The sequence below is a fragment of the Chlorocebus sabaeus genome, chromosome 22 (assembly GCF_047675955.1).
Source record: "Chlorocebus sabaeus isolate Y175 chromosome 22, mChlSab1.0.hap1, whole genome shotgun sequence".
In the NCBI taxonomy this organism is placed as follows: Eukaryota; Metazoa; Chordata; class Mammalia; order Primates; family Cercopithecidae; genus Chlorocebus; species Chlorocebus sabaeus.
In genome coordinates, this window is record NC_132925.1 from 83998123 (window position 1) to 84018237 (window position 20115).

Genomic DNA, 20115 nt, shown 5'->3' on the forward strand with positions numbered 1-20115 from the left:
TTGTTGCATTTTACAATCCTTTTGTAAGACAGAAAAGTTCCCCAAGTCTCCACTTGACCCAGGAAGTCCAGCTGGCCTCACCTCTCACCTTAAGTATTCTGCAGCCCCGTTCTTCTTGACCCCTGCCTTATGTCCCATGCCTTGAAGTTCAAATCTAAACAGGGGTGCTTGGTTGTTGGTCAGTGGAGCTGGGAAGCCTCAATGTTGTCCAGCGAGATAGATGGTCTGATCTCAGCATTCAACAGATCAGTATTGCAGGGAGTGGTAATCAGTGTCAGGCTGGAGTCTGGTCACCGGTGGTTTTCCAGGCCTGGGAGCCCCTCTTACAGGACTGAGTTCTGTCACCTCTCTGGGTTCCTAGGCCTCCTCCCCCCACCTCCAATTTGTGCAAAAGGCCTTCTGCAGACTGAGTTAATTACCTCTAGTGGTCAGTCTTGGGTGTATGTTGGATATTGTGGAGAGGGAATTACCTCAACCTTTTACATCTCTGAGGATATAAAATTATAATGAATTAAAAAGATCTATGGACATATATTGTAAGCAAACAAAGAAACCAATAAAACTCCTTATATTTTGGAAGACTATTTGGTTAAACCATACGAAATTTCTGATATTCAATTGTTTCTGACCCATAAAAAAGTGAACTTAGTATTATTCGTCCTACTAGCTATGACTATGAGGTTTCATGTTTCTATTTGTTTATTTTGAGCTTCTGATTGCAACTGGATTATACTGGGCATACGGTACGAAGAGGATGGGCTGGAAGGGAACTTTTGAATTGATTATCCTAGTATTTGATATATGCAGAGGGAAATGCCATGTGGATTCTTTGCCCAGCCTTTGAATTGGGAAACAGGATTCAGAGATATCTTCTTTGCACGGTATTGCTGATGATCCAGCATTTGCTCATGATGGTAATAGAAGGGTGTTTCTTTGTGTCTGGTGGCATCCTTACAGGGTCAGTCTGTCTCATGACTGTGGACAATCTCTGGGTTCTACGGTGTTAGCAGTCTCTGAGTTCTGCTGTTAGAGAAGCAGGAATGGTTTCTGTCTTGCTTGTCCTCATTCATCCGTGGTACCTGGTACACAGTGGGCACTCAGTAAATATGTGGTGAATGAGTTGCAGGAATTGATGAACTGCTTCTGACCACCTGGATGGTTTATTTTTGCTTATGTGGCCAGTAAACAGCCACCCTAGAGGAACACATTCAGTTTAGCTGCTTCAGGTTGGACTTCATAATTTCCTATCTGAAATGTTCCTGCTTCCAGTAATTGCTCCTCCCAGGGTGGAAATTTCACTTCTATGAGCCACAAGGCCACCCATCCTGTAAATCTGAGATTGCTTTCTATACCATTGTTTCTTGGGCTGGCTCCCTTGCGATTCTTTCCAGATGTGGAGCTCCTCCAGGTAGTTTACCAGACCCTTTCCTTCTGCAGCTGCTGTGTGGTTTCAGGTTCCTTCAAACTCTGGGAAGGAGCACTCCGGTAGCATCCCACAAATTGTATTCGTGAGTCCAGAAATTTCAGGTAACTAACAAATATAACTTTTTATAATTTAGGAATCCATGGGCTGAGTCTTGCAGCTCTTTGGCCTGTCTTTTGAACCGTTGCTTAGCAGTGGAGGGCTTTAGGTATATGTATGAAGATGCATAGTTCTATACTTCTGTAACTTGGGCTCTGAAATTAATTTGTGGTCATTGAATATGCTCTTGTGCTTCCTTTTCATTTGAAGCCTGTGATGCATTGGTGAAACGTTGCAAAGGCAATGACCACATGTATTTGCTTTCCATTCTGTTGACACAATCAACAAGATCATGATTAGTGAGTGTGCATTAGATAGGCTGTGTTTTCATAGTGGCGTTTTAACCATTTCTTCCCAACGCAGAACTATGATAAATTTTGTCTCATTTCTTTTTCTTACAGTGTAGAATAAAGTATTTCTAATCTCACTCATTGGGACGTTCAGTTATTTCCAGAAAAGCAATTTCCCTTAGTTTTAAGGTATGAAGCCCCCTTTGGTTTAACAATCTATTTTATTCTGGGTGTTCTCTTAGCAAATGTATGGCAAGTACAGAAATGCTGAGACTGTTATTCATTTGGAAGAAACTCTGTGTCCATTAAATGACCTCTTTAAAAAAAAAAAAAAAAACCGGCACCTAAAACTTCCCTGTCATCTCTTAACTGACTTCTCAGTAGTCCCAATCCTGTATCACATGATAATTTGATAGCTAATTATTTGAAACTAGACTTTAGTCAAAGAATGAAAAATGTCAGCAGAATGGGGATTTGAAAATGAAATGTCCTAGCTCCCCCTGAATCATGGATCTCTCTCCCATGTGTAATGTTGGTCTTTTTTTAATAAACACTCTTTCTGGTACCTTTTTTGAATATAGATTATTAGAGATGTAACTACAGAAAAAAATTGAAATGGGCAATATTTATTGCAGTGGCCACAAGATGGCAGACGTAAAATCCAGACTTCACAAAGTTGTTTAGACATTTACATGAGGAATTGCATCTTTGAGCATCTTTGAGAATGCCTTAAAAGCCATCAGCTTCCTTGACCCTCCCAAAAAGTCTCCTCTAGGTTGTCTTGAATTGCTGTCCAGTTCTGTGGCAGGCACAGCAAGGGAGAACAGCTTTGATTAACATTGAATCAACGTCTTTGATAAACAGATGGGAATCTGTTTAGCCCCTCTCCCAGAAGGGATCAGACCTTCCTGCCCCTCGCAGAAACCTACCCTTTGCCTGGCTACCACCATCACCTGCAGCACACACAGACATGCCACTCTGTGTTTCCTTCTCCTGTGCAGAAGCACAACCGCCTTTTCCTTTCTCATAAATAAAAACTGGCTCCAATAAACTCACTTTTATGGTCTTCTCTCTACAAAGATCCACTCCAGGCTGGGTGCAGTGGCTCACCCAGCACTTTGGGAGGCCAAGGTGGGCGGATCACCTGAGGTCAGAAGTTCGAGAACAGCCTGGACAACATAGTGAAACCCCGTTTCTACTAAAAATACAAAAGTTAACTGAGTGTGGTGGTGCATGCCTGTAATCTCAGCTACTCGGGAGGCTGAGGCAGGAGGATCGTTTGAACCTGGGAGGTGGAGGTTGCAGTGAGCCAAGATTGTGCTACTGCATTCCAGTCTGGGTGACAGAGCAAGACTTCGTTTAAAAAAAAAAAAAAAATCCACTTCACAGAACCTTAATTCAATTTTATTTGAATGTTGCACTAACGGAATTCCAGAATGTGCCCCCTTCCGCACATATTCTTCTCACAGCAATGGCATGATGATCTGTTTTGTTTTTTATTACAATTTAGCTGTGGGAATATTCTATTCCATGTAAACATAAACAATGGAAGGTTTGATTTAACACAAAATATTCAAATTAAGAAGGGAAATATCTAGTTCAAGACGTAGGAGTGCAATTTGCTGCTCTGTGCAAAGGCTGATAAATAAATATTAGTAGCTTTAAATATACACTAGAGGGGAAATTAAAACATATTGGTTTTAGAGAAACTTACATATATACACACACATAACCTCACTTCACCAATAAGAAAAAAATAATTGATTGGATGACATGGGGGTGAAGCCTTGATGTCAGTGACCTATTTTCTGGTAGTTACTCATTTCCAACCAAAACGTTAATGTAATGTGACAGTCTCTTGACAGTAACTGATCACCCATGGACAATAGGTTTAGTTTAGGCAGATACTGGACAAAGCTCTGTCCCACAGTGAAGTCCAGATGTATTTGGTTTTCTCATTATCACTCATCTGTAACCTTCCAGAGATTCTGGTTAGGTGTATTTCACATAGAAAGCTACTTTGGCAGAGTTGAATGGTCAGCAGAGAGGCTTTCTTATTACTGAACGGGAATAACGAGAATGACCAAGCACCATCATCTAACAGTACCACTAACAGAGGGTATTGCAGTGTGTCATGGAAGTTCCTTCATTTCACCCACCCTCCCTGCTTCCTAGATTTACCAGTTTTTTAAAGTATTTTTTTCCAATGGAAGAATCTTTATTTTGAATTTGTTTGATTTTGCACTTGACTTTGACGTTTTAAAAGTTGCCTTTCAGAACACATTTCTATTTCTCAGTTTCTTAAACTATGTGACATCACGTCTTGCCTATTTCCCACGTGGCCTTTCCTATCAATTTGGATGGAATGATATTGGATAGTTATAGGCCAAGTCAAGCCTGGCTTGTCTGGGATGCAGCTCTTCTATGGTCAACGGACTCCTCTCCAAACTCTGTTTTCTTCTTTATGTCTGTTTATGGAGCAGATGTCAACTCATGAAAGTCAAATGTGCAGCTTAATAACAGAAACCAATTTTAAAGGCCTCTCTGAAAGTTTCTCTTGAAAGTAAGAGACCAGTGAGCATGTTTAGATACATCCACTATAAAGGGGAGCCCATAGAAAGTAATGCAAAACCTTTGAATCTTTAACTTTGGTGGGGTCTGTGTCATTTAATAAGTAAATGCTAGCATTTCTTGTGTGGTCATGTCAGGCACTGAACAAAATCTTTACATACTTGATCATGTAATTCTCACGATGATCCTGTTACCAGTAGAGGGTCTTGACTGCAAGTTGTCCAGGTTCTTGGCGTTTTGAACAAAGAATTGGACAAAACACAAAGCAAAGCAAGGAAAGAATGAAGCAACAAAAGAATGAAAGCAGAGATTTATTGAAAATGAAAGTACACTCCACGGGGTGGGAACAGGCCCCAGCAGCGGTCACAGGGCCTGGATACAGAACATCCTCAGGTCCAAATACCTCCTGGAGGTTTCCCATTGGCCACTTGGCACTCACCTTAGGTAAATGAAGCAGTGGCCCGCAGCTGGTCTGAAAGCAACCAATCAGAGCCTGAAGCGAAGTTGCAAAGGTCACATTCCTGTGCAAACATCCGATTGGTTGCAACCAATCAGAGGCTAAGGTGAAGTTACAAAGTTGCACTTCTTTTTTTTTTTTTTTTCTTAGATGGTGTTTCACTCTTATTGCCCAGGCTGTAGTGCAGTGGTGCCATCTCAACCTCCTCTCACTGCAACCTCCGCCTCCTGGGTTAAAGCGATTCTCCTGCATCAGTCTCAGCTGAAATTACAGGTGTCTGCTACCATGCCCAGCTAATTTTTTGTATTTTTAGTAGAGATGGGGTTTCACCATATTGTCTAGGCTGGTCTCGAACTCCTGACCTCAGGTGATATACCCACCTCGGCCTCCCAAAGTGCTGGGATTACAGGCGTGATCCACCATGCCCGGCCACAAAGTTGCACTTGCATGCAAACAAAGACTGGGCTGGCAATCAGTCTGATTGGTTGCGGACAGTCAATTTCCCATCTGCCACGCAGAAAAGGTGGGAGTTTGCAAAGGGAGTAACCTCTGGTCCTTTTGTTACTTAGGCATGGAAAGTTAGGGTTTTCCTTTTAATTTAGTTCTAGGAAGTTGGAGTAAAATGGCCTTCAGTTCCCTGCCTCCACCATATTCTCCTGCCTCAATCTGAGAGTTACGATTGTCCATCTTAGATTATTTATGAGGAACCTGAAGTTTCAGAGACAGTGAGTAACTTACCCAGGGTCATAGAAAAAAGGTATCACTGAGATTCAAACTCAGGTACATTTGCTTCCAAAGCCCCAGCACTAAATAAAGATCAGTGCCTCCTCCTCTTAAAAACTTGAGTAATATTTTATTTGTGTGGGTATGTTTTTTTAAAAAAATCATAATAGGCCAAAGTGCTCAAAAGAAATATTTTCTTTTTCTTTTTTTTTTTTTTTTTTTTTGGTGGATCAGGCACATAGTAACGAGCAATGCCTCACACATGTCCACTGCCAAGGCCTGGGACAATGGTCCCTCCCATCCTTCATTGTCTTTTTATCAATTCTCTAGAAGGACAGGATTTGAGAGAAACATTTAGAATGGGGGGAGTAGCTCTTCCTGGCACTCCTCCTCTGGCCTTAGACATTTTCTATGTGGGAAAATCAGTTGGCTTCAGACTCACCAATACCCCTTTGTAGCAGGATGCCAAATGATGCTGGCATTTGCCCTCTTAGTGACCTGAAGCACATGACGTTGGCACTTGAGAGTGTTCTGGTCCAGTTGGAGGAACTGGAGGAACTGCCGGATGGGCCAGCTGCCTCCCTGGCTCATGCACTGAGCAAGGAACAGGGTAGATGCTGGTGCTTAAAGAACTTCCACAAGACTCCATGGCCCCCGTGTTAGGAAATTCCAGTCATGTGCTATTAGGTTTCAAAGACAGAATTCTTCGCAATTGGAGTAAACTATTTTTTTGAGGTCAGTTTTAGGTGGGCGACAGGGAGCAAACCACATTAAGAAGTCTGGGCTGCCAAAGCCTGGCCTTTACGAATCTGGTCTGTTCTTTGTCCTTGCTGAAACTCATGGTTGTTCAAATATATCTCACCCTGTGGGCCCCACCTCATGTGAGCTGCTTTGCTTTCTGCGTGGCCCGTTCTGCATATACCATACATCATTCTGCTGGTGGGTAGGGGTGATACTAATTGATATTAAAGAACTTTTCTTTCTCAAGATGCCATTTGAAAATACAGCTTTTAAAATTGAGGCAAATGAACATCTATCTCCAGGGTTGATCACAGCAAACCTCCACCCAACCCTCACCCCAGGGGTGAGAGAAAGACTGTTTTGAATAGGATCTTTCGTCACCATCTGTCTGAAGTCACCTCCTACTGAACTTACAGTTGAATATTCAGGGTCATGAGGGAAAGAAAATAGTAATTAGCTGAGAAAAGTTGATGGAATGGACTTTTTCCCCCCACAATATGATTAGAACATGACTGCCAGGGCTAAGCACCATACATAATGTAGACTTTCTCTTATATGTCATTATCCAAACATTTCTTAATGGAATGCATTTTTTAAGCATCTGCCTTTGTAATTGAATGCACTTCTAAAGATGGGTCAGCTAACTCAAACAAGAACCCACAAGAAACAATGTGTTAATGGTTCTTCCCAAATCCAATTTATAATAGTTCCTAATTGGCCTGCCTCATTTGCAACTCCTGAAATTAATTTTAGATCCTCTTTCAGAGCTCAAATCATCATTAATAGAACGACAGCAATGGGGAGTGAAGTAGAAATGTTTACAAAGCTCCCTTTTAAATGGACTGTGATAAGTGAGGTAGTCATGTATTACCACCAGAGGATCCTGGAGCTCTCTTTGTGAGGGCTGGCCACAGGAGACACTCAAAAGAAGGCATTTATCTTGGCAGGAGATGCCCTTCAGCCCTGTTTTGTTTTATTCCATGGAGGGTTTTTTTTTTTTTTTTCAGGGTGGCTAAAACCATTTTTTTTGGTGTTTTATTAGCTGTATCTTGATTACCTCCTACACACTGAATGACAGTTTAGGGTTATTAAATGTGTTCTTGCACATATTTTTATCCATTGTTAATCCTGACTAAACGTATGACAGGGCACAGAATTTCCCCCTTTTTTCCTCTATTGTTGCCCATATTTGTTAAAGAAATTATTCCCCTTGACATTTGTTTAGGCTGCACTTTGATAAAATGCTGTCTATGATACACTTTCTTAGCTTGGCATTCAGCAGACTCTTATAGATTTATTTCTCTTCACATTATCTTATCTTCCTTCCTAGCATATGTAGGCTTCCTTTTCATATTTTAAGCTACATTTTGGGGGCATAGATAGATCACTTTAGTAATTGGTACTTGAGGATGGCAATGTTCTCAAGATAATTTTGCAAGTCTTTGGTATATACTTAAACCTACTAACTGTCTAAGTATGGGCATATATGTACTTTTCATGTTGTCTATAAAAAGGCAAAAGGGATAGACTGAACATGATTTCAAGCTTATGGAGCTTCTTCAGATTGATGGGACAGTAATAATTTTTGAAGCAATATAAATGTGATCTTGATTCTAGAAGGTAATTCTTTCACTGGGGAAAATAATGATTTTTTTGTTTCCAGTTTATATCCAAGTGTCTTGTCACTGGTATACTCTTTAAAGTGGAGCCTTTTTTAAAAAAAATGGTACATCAGAACTGGTGGTATTTTAGTGTTTCCAGTTTTTGAATGGCTGGACCAAAATTTGCCATGAGAAAAAAAAAAAAGTAAGGATATTTAATATAAGCTTCCTAATCTATTTCAATGTTTGTGATTTTCTTGGTAGGTGCTTTCTGTCATTGTATCAGCAATCTGGCTCATGGGAACTGTAAAAGTGTAGAATCTGACATAGGGATGGCAAAATGAAATTAGTTTTTATAAAATTATATTCGGTATACCCATCCTCAAAACAAACCTGACCTTTAAGGCAGGGATAATGAAAACCCATAACTGTACACAGTTAGCTCACAGTGATTTAAATTACAGGTTGAGTATCCCTTATCTGAAATGCTTGGGACCAGAAGTATTTCAGATTTCACATTTTTTTCAGATTTTGGAATATTTGTATTACAGTTACCAACAGAGTATCTCAAATCCAAAAATCCAGAATGCTGCAATGAGTATTGTCTTTGAATGTCCTGTTGGTGCTCAAAGCATATAGGATTTTGGAGTTCTTTGGATTTGGGATTTTTGGATTCAGGATGTTCAACCTGTCTTAGCTAAAGTCTATTAACTTAAGAAAGAGTTGGCCGGGCGCAGTGGCTCACGCCTGTAATCCCAGCACTTTTGGAGGCCAAGGTGGGCGGATCACGAGGTCAGGAGATCAAGCCCATCCTGGCTAACACGGTGAAACCCAATCTCTACTAAAAATACAAAACATTAGCCGGGCGTGGTGGCGCGCACTTGGGAGGCTGGGGCAGGAGAATGGCATGAACCTGGCAGGCGGAGCTTGCAGTGAGCCGAGATCACACCATTGCATTCCAGCCTGGGCAACAGAGTGAGAGTCCGCCTCAGAAAGAAAGACAGAGAGAGAGAGAGAGAGAGAGAGAGAGAGAGAGAAAGAGAAGGAAGGAGTTATTGTAACTCATTTTGTAAAACTTCTTGCTTCAAAAACCAAATCAATGGCTCTGTTAGCCTGGAATTAAGATTTAGTTTAATTCTAGGCCTGCCATCTCTATGCAAATAGCTAGATAAGCTTCTGAGTACCTTGCCAAATATCCTGAAGTATGAAATGTTCTCATTTCTCTAGTTTTATATATCTTTTTATCTTCTACTAATGACCCTTTGATTTAAATGGACTAGAATTAATGAATGTAGATCTCAATCAAGTTATTTTTGGGGAAAATATCATTAGTTTATGGTCAGTATTTAAATGAGGGTTTGGAAATATAGATAATCTTAGTTACATTAATTTTATTTAGAGTTCTATGATTGTATAATGCCAATATCTATAAAAATAGATTTGTTAGGCAAAAGCAAAACAAAATAAAACAAAAATACAATAAGGAGAAAGTTACAAAGAGCAAAATAGATTATTTTATATGAATATTAATTTAAGGTTGGTGAGTGGCTTTAAATGTAATTTTATTAAAAAGATTTTAAATGTACTTTGAGGTTTGATAATTAAGGCTAATTTGACTTGGAACTGTATTTAATAACATTTGTAGAGAATTAGAAATTGATATATGTTTTTCTCTGACAGTCAAGTGAAAATTAGAAATTAATTCGTTGGAATTTTTTGTGGTATTATGAGAGGTGAAATAAGTGTTAAAGCTTAAAAGCCTAAATTTTAGAATCATACACAGAAACAAGCAACGGAGAAAGGATTCCCTATTTAATAAATGATATTGGGAGCCTGGCTAGCCATATGCCGAAAACTGAAACTGGACCCCTTCCTTACGCCTTATACAAAAATTAACTCAAGATGAATTAAAGACTTAAACATGAGGCCTAAAACCATTAAAAAACCCTAGAAGAAAACCTAGGTAGTACCATTCAGGACATAGGCATGGGCAAAGACTTCATGTCTAAAACACCAAAAGCAATGGCAACAAAAGCCAAAATTGACAAATGGGATCTAATTAAACTAAAGAGTTTCTGCACAACAAAAGAAACTATCATCAGAGTGAACAGGTCACCTACAGAATGGGAGAAAAATTTTGCAATCTACTCATCTGACAAAGGGCTAACATCCAGAATCTACAAAGAACTTTAACAAATTTGCAAGAAAAAAACAATCCCATCAAAAATTGGTGAAGGATATGAACAGACACTTCTCAAAAGAAGACATTTATACAGCCAACAAACTTATGCAAAAAAGCTCATCATCACTGGCTGTCAGAGAAATGCAAATCAAAACCACAATGAGGTACCATCTCATGCCAGTTAGAATGGAGATCATTAAAAAGTCAGGAAACAACAGATGCTGGAGAGGATGTGGAGAAATAGGAACACTTTTATGCTGTTGGTGGGAGTGTAAATTAGTTCAACTGTTGGGGAAGACAGTGTGGTGATTCCTCAAGGATCTAGAACCAGAAATACCATTTGACCCAGCAATCCCATTACTGGGTATATACCCAAAGGATTATAAATCATTCTACTATAAAGACACATGCACATGTATGTTTATTGTGGCACTGTTCACAATAGCAAAGACTTGAAATCAACCCAAATGACCATCAATGACAGACTGGATTAAGAAAATGTGGCACATATACACCATGGAATACTATGCAGCCATAAAAAGGATGAGCTCATGTCCTTTGCAGGGACATGGATGAAGCTGGAAACCATCATTCTCAGCAAACTAACACAAGAACAGAAAACCAAACACCACATGTTCTCACTCATAAGTAGGAGTTGAACAATGAGAACACATGGACACAGGGAGGGGACATCACACACTGGGGCCTGTCGGGGGTTGGTGGGCTAGGGGAGGGAGAGCATTAGGGAAACACCTAATGTAGATGATGGGTTAATGGGTGCAGCAAACCACCATGGCATGTATATGCCTATGTAACAAACCTGCACATTCTGCACATGTACCCCAGAACTTAAAGTAAAATATTTTTTAAAATGATTATTGTTTGGATGATTATGACTTTTGACAGTTATTAAAGCTATATAATCTCAAATTTTGACCTAGAAAAGGAAAATGGGTTAAAGCAGGCTGAAAGTAGACACAGGGAGTCTGTTTCGGAGACTACTACAGTTTTCCAAGTGGTAGATGATGTAGATTGTATCAGACACTGTGTGTGTGTGAAAATGTGTGTGTGTACCTGTCTGTGCATGAAGAATGGAAGGACAGACAGAACATATCATGGATAACCTGGGTGGGAAAATGAGCAAATTACACACCTGCTAAGATTTTGAACCATGTACCAGCAGTTTACTTGATGACCGAAAGCCTAACTTACAAGTTTTAAATGTTTACTCTTAGGATATTTTCTGAGAATAATGCTTAAAAGTATAAGCAGAAAAAAGTAAAAACAAAAACAAAAACAAAAACAAAAAACAACAACAACAACAACAACAAAACAAATGCCCCATTCATCCCGTCACCTTGAAATGGTGATTATTATCATTTTGATATACTTCCTTCTTGTTCTTGTTTTTTCCTATCTGTATAGCTTTATGTTTTAGGGATCATTTTGGATATACATTTGTATGTATGTCAAGAACTATGAAGGGTCTGAGATCTTCCCTACTGGTATCCTAACAGGTTAGCCTGCCTCAGTTCCATGGATGCAGGCAGATGACAAGAGGCTTCTGGGCCAAAGATAAAGGACTTTATTGCTCATGGCACAGAGTGAAGAATTGGTATATTTGTGTCGATTCTCCTTGCTCCAAGTCCCGTGGAGGCCAGTCAGATGGACTGGATGAACACATACGTAGTCATTTGTATTATAGGAGGGCAACCCTGAGATCAGAGAATCTGAATATTTTATAATGGGCAGTAACATGCCTGCCTGCCTCTTGCTCTGGAAGGAGACACTATTATATGGGGCAGTAAGCGTGTCTTCCCTTTGATCCAAAAAGAAAAACCACCTCTGTCTTTCAAAGCTAGTCACTATACAAACGGCCTTGAAAGATTATCAGAAAAGAAAATAGTGTCTGTGCTTGTAAAATGCACAGAAACATGACAGACTCACTCACAGAGAATTGTTTCTCAACAAACAAATATTTTCACGTCACTAATGTTTTTAAATCAGCATTTTAAATACCTGCATATGTCTGTAAAGATGCAGTTGTAGAGGTGTAATCAGTTTACCTCCAATCCCCAATTTTCCTAATATCGGTCCTTTAGTTTGTTTTCATTAAAAAAGCTTCACTTAGATATTTCAGTTTGTAACAGAGGGGATAAAATATTGCAGTCACCTTGTGCGTTGTAGCTAAAGTTTGGAATAGCAGATAGCAAATAGACTCTCCCTGATTTAAAGTCTGTATAGCCTCTTCAGCTTCGCCCTCTGTATAAATATGCACTGGCTGGGAGCCGCAAGCATATCTATTGTCTCAGCTGTTATCCGAAGGCAGACAGGCTCTGTGAAGCTGGATATTAATGCTGCTGGTGGTAGTCCAGCCTACCCTGCTTTTCTTCTGGAAAATGGAGATATTTCCTGACATGTTCTGCTGCTCACACATCTGCGTGAGCTTCAAACAGAAGCTCCTACTGCCAGGCATTAGTGGGGCCCAGAAAACTCCATATAAATCCCTGGAGTGAAAAGGGGAATAATCTGAGATCCAAATAATGACCACCTTGTCCAAACATCTGGAGAGGGCCTGGTCTGGTGATGGGGATTAAAGAAAGGCAAAACAGGATCATGACCAGGTTTTAGTCCTGGGCGTTGTGTGTGAGGGAAGTTCCCAGTGTGGAGGCTTCCTTGGGGCTGTGGGGTCTTCCAAAGTAGCTGGAATGTTTCAGAAGAGACACAAATGGTGGGGACAAGACTTTCCCAGAGGAAAGAAAGATTCAATGTAACACACCCAGGAGAGCTATTTCCTACTCAAAAATTATCCCAGAAAATTCCAGGTTAAAATTTGTGACAGATGTGGTCATAAAATTATACCATAAAGATTGAAGGAGGCAACTTTAAAACTTCTCTGAATAAGTGATGACTATAGGTTAAGCAGGAAACAAAGCATTCTAATTAGTTAAAAATGAGAGGAAGAGGTGTCTGGTGATATCTTTAAAAGTCTGTAAAAAGTAAAAAATGAACTTTCCTCTTCCTTGAACTAACATTTTTGGGCACCCACTATGTGCTGAGGGATCTTCTAGAAGCTTGAGAATTGGTGGTGCACAAGATCGATAGAGGTCCCAGTTTCATGGAGCATTAAGTCTACAAAGCAAATAATAAATAAGATGCTATCAAGTGACAAAGAGTGCTATAAAATAATGAAGTAGGGTAATGTGACAGGTGACCAACTTGGACATGAGGCAGTCTAAGTCAGTAGTCAGTCACACACCTGGAAGATAAGAGCTGTGTGAGGCAAAAGCATAGAAAGGCAAAGCCTGTGACGTGAGGGGCCAAGGGTAACATTTCCGAGGACTAGCAGAGACCTGGAATGAAATGCGCTGGAGCCTAATGATTGAGGAAGGAGAAGAGGAACAGAGGCCCTCAGAGAGGTTGTCAGCGCTGGTTAGTGTAATGTGTTGCAAGCATCAATAAAGGGTCTGGATTTCAAGTCTAAAGAGTGATGCAATGCATCTTTACACAATAGAATGGTGGAATCTGGGCTTATAATGTTTTGAAAGATGACTTTACTCTCTTTACCAGAGAGATCAATGAGTAAGCTTTTGTAGTGGTCCCCAGTGAGTGATGCTGATGGTTGGTTGATGTTTTTATAGTAGTGCATGAGTTTAGATAAGGGGCATACTTTCAAGTAAAACCTGAAGTTGTCAGTGGATTGGCTCTGGATAGAGAAAGAAGGAAAGAACTCAGGGATGACTTCTAAGTTTAGGATTTGTGCTGCTTAGTGGATGGTAGTGTAATTACTGAAACAAGGAAGGCTGAGGAAGTAATTGTTTTTGGTGGGATGGCAAGGGAGCATCACTAAATGCATTGAAAATAGAACAGGGTTTCCAGTAAATATCTCTGTCTGCCTTCAAAAGAAAATCTTTCATGAAAAAAGTAATAGGTGAAATTGCTACCCAGTTTTGGGGGTTTTCTCAGAGTATCTAGAACCTTACTTGGTGCTGTAGTTTGAATGTATCCCCCAAAAGTTCATATGATGGAAACTTAATTACCAACATAACAGTATTAAAAGGCAGGGACATTAAGAAGTACTTAGATCATGAGGATCATGAGGGTGGAGCCCTCACAAATGGACTAATTCTCTTGTCTCAGGAGTGAATTTGTTCTTGAGAGAGCCAGTTGTTATAAAAGCAAGCTTTGCTTGATCTTGTGGTCTCTTTCAGGCTTGCTCACTTGTCCTTCTACTTTTCTTGCCATGTTAGTACGAAAGCCCTTGCTGGAAGCTACCACCATGCCCTTAAACTTCCCAATCTCCAGAATCATGAGCCAAATAAACATCTTTTCTTTATAAATTATGCAGTCTCAGGTATTACTTTATAACAACAGAAAACAGACTAAGACTCTTGGCAAATTGATGGATGGATAGATGAATGTATGTATGTTTGGATGGATGGGTGGATAAATGTGTCGGCAATGAATGCTCAGATTTGTCCCCTCCCATTTCTAATATGTGGCTACATCTATGAAGCCATTAAAAGATTCCTCTCTCAGTGGCTGCAGTGTGCAGTCTCAGGGATTCTGACCCAAACTACTCTGTCCATTCTGAAAGCGAAAGAGCTAGTTTGTTTTAAGTATTATTCATAATTTCTTCCCATTGAGACAATACTCTGTGGTTCATTTCAACTATAAATGCCAATTGTTTGGGGTTTTTTTATTTTACAAAAATGATCTCAATAATCTTTATTTTACCAGACAGGAAGCGCTACTTGCAGCCATCAGTGAAAAAGATGCAAACATTGCCTTGCTGGAATTGTCTGCCTCCAAAAAGAAAAAGACGCAGGAAGAAGTCATGGCCCTCAAGCGAGAAAAAGACCGACTAGTACATCAATTAAAGCAGCAGGTGGGGCCTTCTGCAAGACAGGTGTGTTTTGCTGGGTTTGGGGCTTTGTGGGCTTTCTCTGGATTTTAGCCACTCTTCATTTCCCATGTCCATCCTGTGGGCTCAAGCCGCTAAAACCAGGTAGGAGCGCAATGGACCCAGTTGTCGCTGCCAACAGCATTTTACTGTTTTTCTGTGTTTATGTGCATGTGGCTGGGCTCGTGTGGTTTGCAACCAGTGCTGTTTCCCTTTCTTTTGTGTCAGCGTCATCTCCTCAGAAGTAGCTCTCAGCTTTCTTTCTTCCAGTGGACTTTGTTTGACTTCTGATTAAATTCTAGAAACTTATAATTAAATTCTGGGCAAACTTCTTTCCTGTTGGATCTGTTACCTTCTGCCTTGCTCACTTTCTGGTCCCTGTAAAGAACTGCCCTCATCCAGGTTTTTAGGTTTCTTTCTCTCTATTCTTTCAACTTTAGTACTTTGACTATTTCCTCCAATACATTTCAGCCAAGGAGCATCTCTCAGCTTCTAGCACTGCCAGACTATGCTTAGAGACTACCCAGCCATTATTCACACTATTTTTAAAAAATCACCTGTTTGCCCCATTATCCTGTGTTTTTGCCCCTCTAGGCCACTGTATTTGTTTTGAGGGACATGGAAGCAGGGACATAGTTCTAAATTGTGCAGAAAGTTCCTTGCTCTCTGGAAGGTTTTCTGGAAGTGGCTTAAATGGAAATAATTACATCTGGAGCATATTGGAAAATCATCCATGAAATCTTTAGATATTTATCTTCCTCATATTACTTGGTGACTCTTGTAAGCAACGATTAAAGATATTCACTAAGATTCAAGTTCATTATGAAACTCAGTCAGCTCAATGGTTTATGGCCTTGGAGGCTGGCTACCACATTTTACCTAGGGCCATATGTGGCTCTGAAGCTCTCTAATGGCTACACAGTTACCATGTAGAGTGCCTTCATATTGGCTCAGCCCCTGGGGCAGGCTCTCTGCCTGCTAGAGTGATCTGTGCTAAGCACCATGGGCAAGGTGAGTGGAAAGGAAGCCTGAAGGATTAAGTCCCCTCCGCTTACAATGTGACTAACCCTTTTCCCTCTCAGGAAGGAAAACACATACATTGACCCTGCACCAGATTAATTTCTCATGGGGCTGCCTTGTTCAGAGACAGTGAGAGGGACAGAGAATGAGAGAGAGAGAGAGAGAGAGAGAGACCGCTACTGTGCCTGAGCACCTTGTCCTCGTAGTGGGAGAGTCCCAGTCACTGCAAGACACTGGGATCATTCCACAGAGTGGTATGCCTTGCTAATGCTGGCCACAGGGGTCAGAGATTGCTTACACCTGACCTCTTTTTTTGGAGCTGTGCATCTTTTACACTGGGTTTTCCACCTGCTTGGCCACAGAAAGTCAAAATGAGCATCCTTCTTTGCTTTTCCCTAATTCCTTCCCTGCACCCTCCTCTCCTGCACCTAACCATTGTAGGTTTCTCCCACAGGTTTATAGACCTAAGAAACAGCCCTTGAGCTTGAAAATACCATGCTCTTGTGGTGCTGGCTACAGTCCAGATATTATAGCTAAGTACCACTGGTCCAGCTATGATGCATACATGATCCAAAGGTCTCAGGTCAGTCAGCTGCTAAGGAGACACTTGCCTCAATCATTGGGGGTGGGGGTGCATAAGAGCTCATCCAACCTTGACCTTCACCTCTTTTGATGATTTTCAGTACTCTATGGCCATAAAGTCTGAGACCATAGATGATAGCATTATATCATGATTTGCAGTGTCATTTCATTTATTTTGTGTATATCAATGGTTCCAGACTTTGGCCACCTGATAGGGTCAGCTCTTGCTGAATTAGCTTAGTGGAGCTGCAGAGCTGCCAGAAGCCTTCTTACCAGGCAGAGTGGATAATTTTTCCTTTCTTTCTCTTAGACAGTTTGCTCCTCATGTTCGCCTCTACTTTCCCAATAAGGAATTTTTAAGGCTACTTTTTTCTTTCCCAGCATCATGAAAATTCACTTCTCGATTCCAGTAAGGATTGAGCATAGTCCTTCAATTTGCCCCTAGGAACCTGCACAAAGCCTTTATTCTTTACAACAAGCTTGGTTTTTGGTGTCATGGGGTACATTTGGGAAACCCCAGCTATGCAGAGTTCAGCTCCTGTATGTGCTAAGGCAGTGTCTAAAGGGCTGTTGTGGAGAAGGATGCAGTGAAGGAAGAGGATGGGCTCCTTGGTAATTTAGGTCTGATATCCTTCCTCACCCCACCCACCAAAGGGCAGGAAAAGTCACCTGAATTTCAGTATCCTTATTGCCAATGATAATGCCTAAAATAATCCCCTTTTATTGAGAATTTATGCTAGGTCTTATATCCAGTGTCCCTCAGAGATGTTGTCCCATAGTCCTCACAGCAACCATGTGAGTGTGTGCAGCATTATCTCCCTTTTCTAGGGAGCATGACTGAGGCTCAGGGTGTGGAATAACCAGTGCAATGACTCACAGCTTGTAAGTGATGGAGCTCAGGCTTTAGATAGTCTACCGGATTCCGCACATGCCCCACCCACCAGGTTCAGGGAGAAATTCAGAGTGTCAAGCAGAATGGTATTCCTAGAGATTGTGAGGTCTCCTTATCTTCATAAACCTAAAGTAGATGCCAAAAACACCATTGAAGAATGTTCTCCAGCTGTTCACAAACAGTAGGTTCTGCCTGGAGTCCTTAGGCTTAGGCTATTTGATCACATCGACAACAATTACTAATACTTTTGAGCCCTCATCATGTACTAGGCATGGGTGTAAGGGCTTTACATACATCAACTCATCACCTCCCAATAAGACTGAGCATTTGATACTCTTACAGAGAAGGAGCCAGAGGCCCAGAGAGGTTGAGTATCTTGCTCAGCCTCACAGTTGGATACACCATAATACTTAAGGAGACCCTTTGCCAAATGATCATAAAAGATGACATCCAAAGTTGAGCTGCTTAGGGTGAATCCTGTTTCTGGCATTTATTAGCTGGGTGATTACAGGCAAGATACTAAACCTTCTTGAACCTCAGTTTCCTCATCTGTAAATTGGGCTAACAGTTCAAAGAGTTATTGTGAGGTGAAAGGTAAACTGAGTGCTTTGCATATGCCTGGCACATAATAGGTGCGACATGTGTAAGCTGCTATTGCAACTACTGTTACTATTAATACTACTATTATTGCTACTACTACTAATTGATATTATCACCGCCAACCATCAGTGGTAGTTTAATTTTGATTTCATCATTACTGCTTTGCACACAGCTGGGCACATGTTAAGAACACATTGTTGAGCTGTGGCAACTGTGGCAGAAAGAGCAAATAGACCTTGACACCTAAGCCTCCCTGGTCCTCCTCTCCTAAAGCCAAAGCACTTGTGGAGCAGTGAGCAGACATGTCAGAAACCCTGTACCCCAGGTCCCAGCCTGCACTGAAGAGGCCCATAGCACTTACGAAATTTGCTTGCTTTGTGTATGCAACCCACATAGATATCAGTGAGGGAGGGCAGTCCTGGGAGGGTGAGTCCCAGATCTCAATTGTCTTGATCTGCATGCTGACTTGGAAGAGAAGAGCTCTTTCAGGGCCAATGAGAGGGGAAGGCCACCTGCCTGGCCTGCTCAGTCTTCTGTGCAGATATTGAGGCAGACTGGCTTATGAGAGATGTCACCCTCTTCAGACTGCCTTCCTTTTTCAATACATGGTCTCACTCTGTCAGCCAGGCTAGAGTACAGTGATACAATCACAGCTCACTTCAGCCACTATCTCCTGAGCTCTAGCGATCCTCCCACTTCAGCAGGCATGCCCCACCTTTCCCAGCTCATTTTTATGTTTTTTTGTAGAAACGGGGTTTCACTATATTGCCTAGGCTGGTCTCAAACTCCTGGGCTCAAGCAGTCTTCCCACCTCGGCCTCCCAAAGTGCTGGGATTATGGGCGTAAGCCACCATGCCTAGCCCAGGCAGCCTTTTGAGCTCAACTTATACAGAAAGTCTCTCCCTTTCCCAGACCAACACAAGTCACTGAGTTATTGACAGGCACGTAGTAGGTGCTCAGTAAATATTTGTTGTGTGAATGAATGCATGATTACCATTTTCCAGGCTCTATGCCAAGTACTTTATGGTTACATAAGTTTAGAAACATCATCTCATTTTTTCCTTATAATCAACCAACTTATTGCCTACCTACTCTGTGCCAGATTCTCAGCCAGGTGCTGGGGAATCATCTATAACAGATATTTTGCCTGATCCAATGAGAAAAGCATCATCCTTATTTTTGAGGTGATTAAACCAAAGTCCAAGAGACTATATGACTTAATCACTATCAAACCACTCATATCTGGTGCAGAGTTGACCCTGGTGCTGCAGGAGTGCTGAGATCTTGCTTGTGGCTAGGCTGAACACTGACTCCTTAAAGCAACATTGTGAGCCATGATCAGCCCCCATACCTCACAGATGTCATCAGAGAAATCCAGTTCCAGTGGTTCAGCTTATGACTCCCAACCTATCCAGGGTGATGGGGATAATAGGAGTGTGCAGCTTGGTGAGACCAAGTGTCATGTTTGCCACATTGGAATTCAACTTAACAAGTATTTACTGACTGCCTGCTCTGTGTTACAGTGCTAGGCATGGAATACATCAGTGACTAAAACACATAAAGACTGCTTCCTTGTGGAGCTTACATTTTTTTTTTTTTTTTTTTTGAGATAGGGTCTTACTGCATTGCCCTGGCTGGACTGCAGTGGCACGATCACAGCTCACTGCAAGCTCCAACTCCTGGGCTCAAGTGATACTCCCACCTCAGCCTTCCTAATAGCTGGGACTACAGGTGTGCACAACCATGCCTAGCTTATTTTATTCTTATTTTTAGAAGAGACAAGGTCTCGCTAGGTTGCCCAGGCTGGTCTTGATCTTTGAGACTCAAGCAATCCTCCCACCTTGGCCTCCCAAAGTGTGGGGATTGTTAGGCATGAGCCGTCACACCCAGAGAGGCTTACTTTTTAATAGGGGGAGAAAGGCAATAAACAATAGACATAATACATAAATTATATGGTAGAAAAGAAGAAAAATACAGACTAGTATAAGGCAAAACAGGAGTTCTAGGGTAGGATCAAGGATCTGGTGACAA

General features: G+C 41.2%; 1 protein-coding gene across 15 annotated transcripts in view; it reads left to right on the plus strand.

Annotated features, from left to right (window-relative positions):
* ERC2 (ELKS/RAB6-interacting/CAST family member 2) overlaps positions 1–20115 on the plus strand; it is a 970222-nt gene that overhangs the window by 720006 nt on the left and 230101 nt on the right. For 12 of the 15 annotated variants that reach the window (XR_012090621.1, XR_012090622.1, XR_012090620.1 and 9 more), the window contains one exon: positions 14828–14996. Coding sequence is in view for 11 of the 15 variants with exons in the window: in XM_073010025.1 (XP_072866126.1) it covers positions 14828–14996 (169 nt within the window). In the remaining 4 variants the exon portion in view is untranslated. The remainder of the gene's footprint in view (positions 1–14827; positions 14997–20115) is intronic. The other 3 variants (XM_073010026.1, XM_073010033.1, XM_007984648.3) reach the window with 1 other exon arrangement.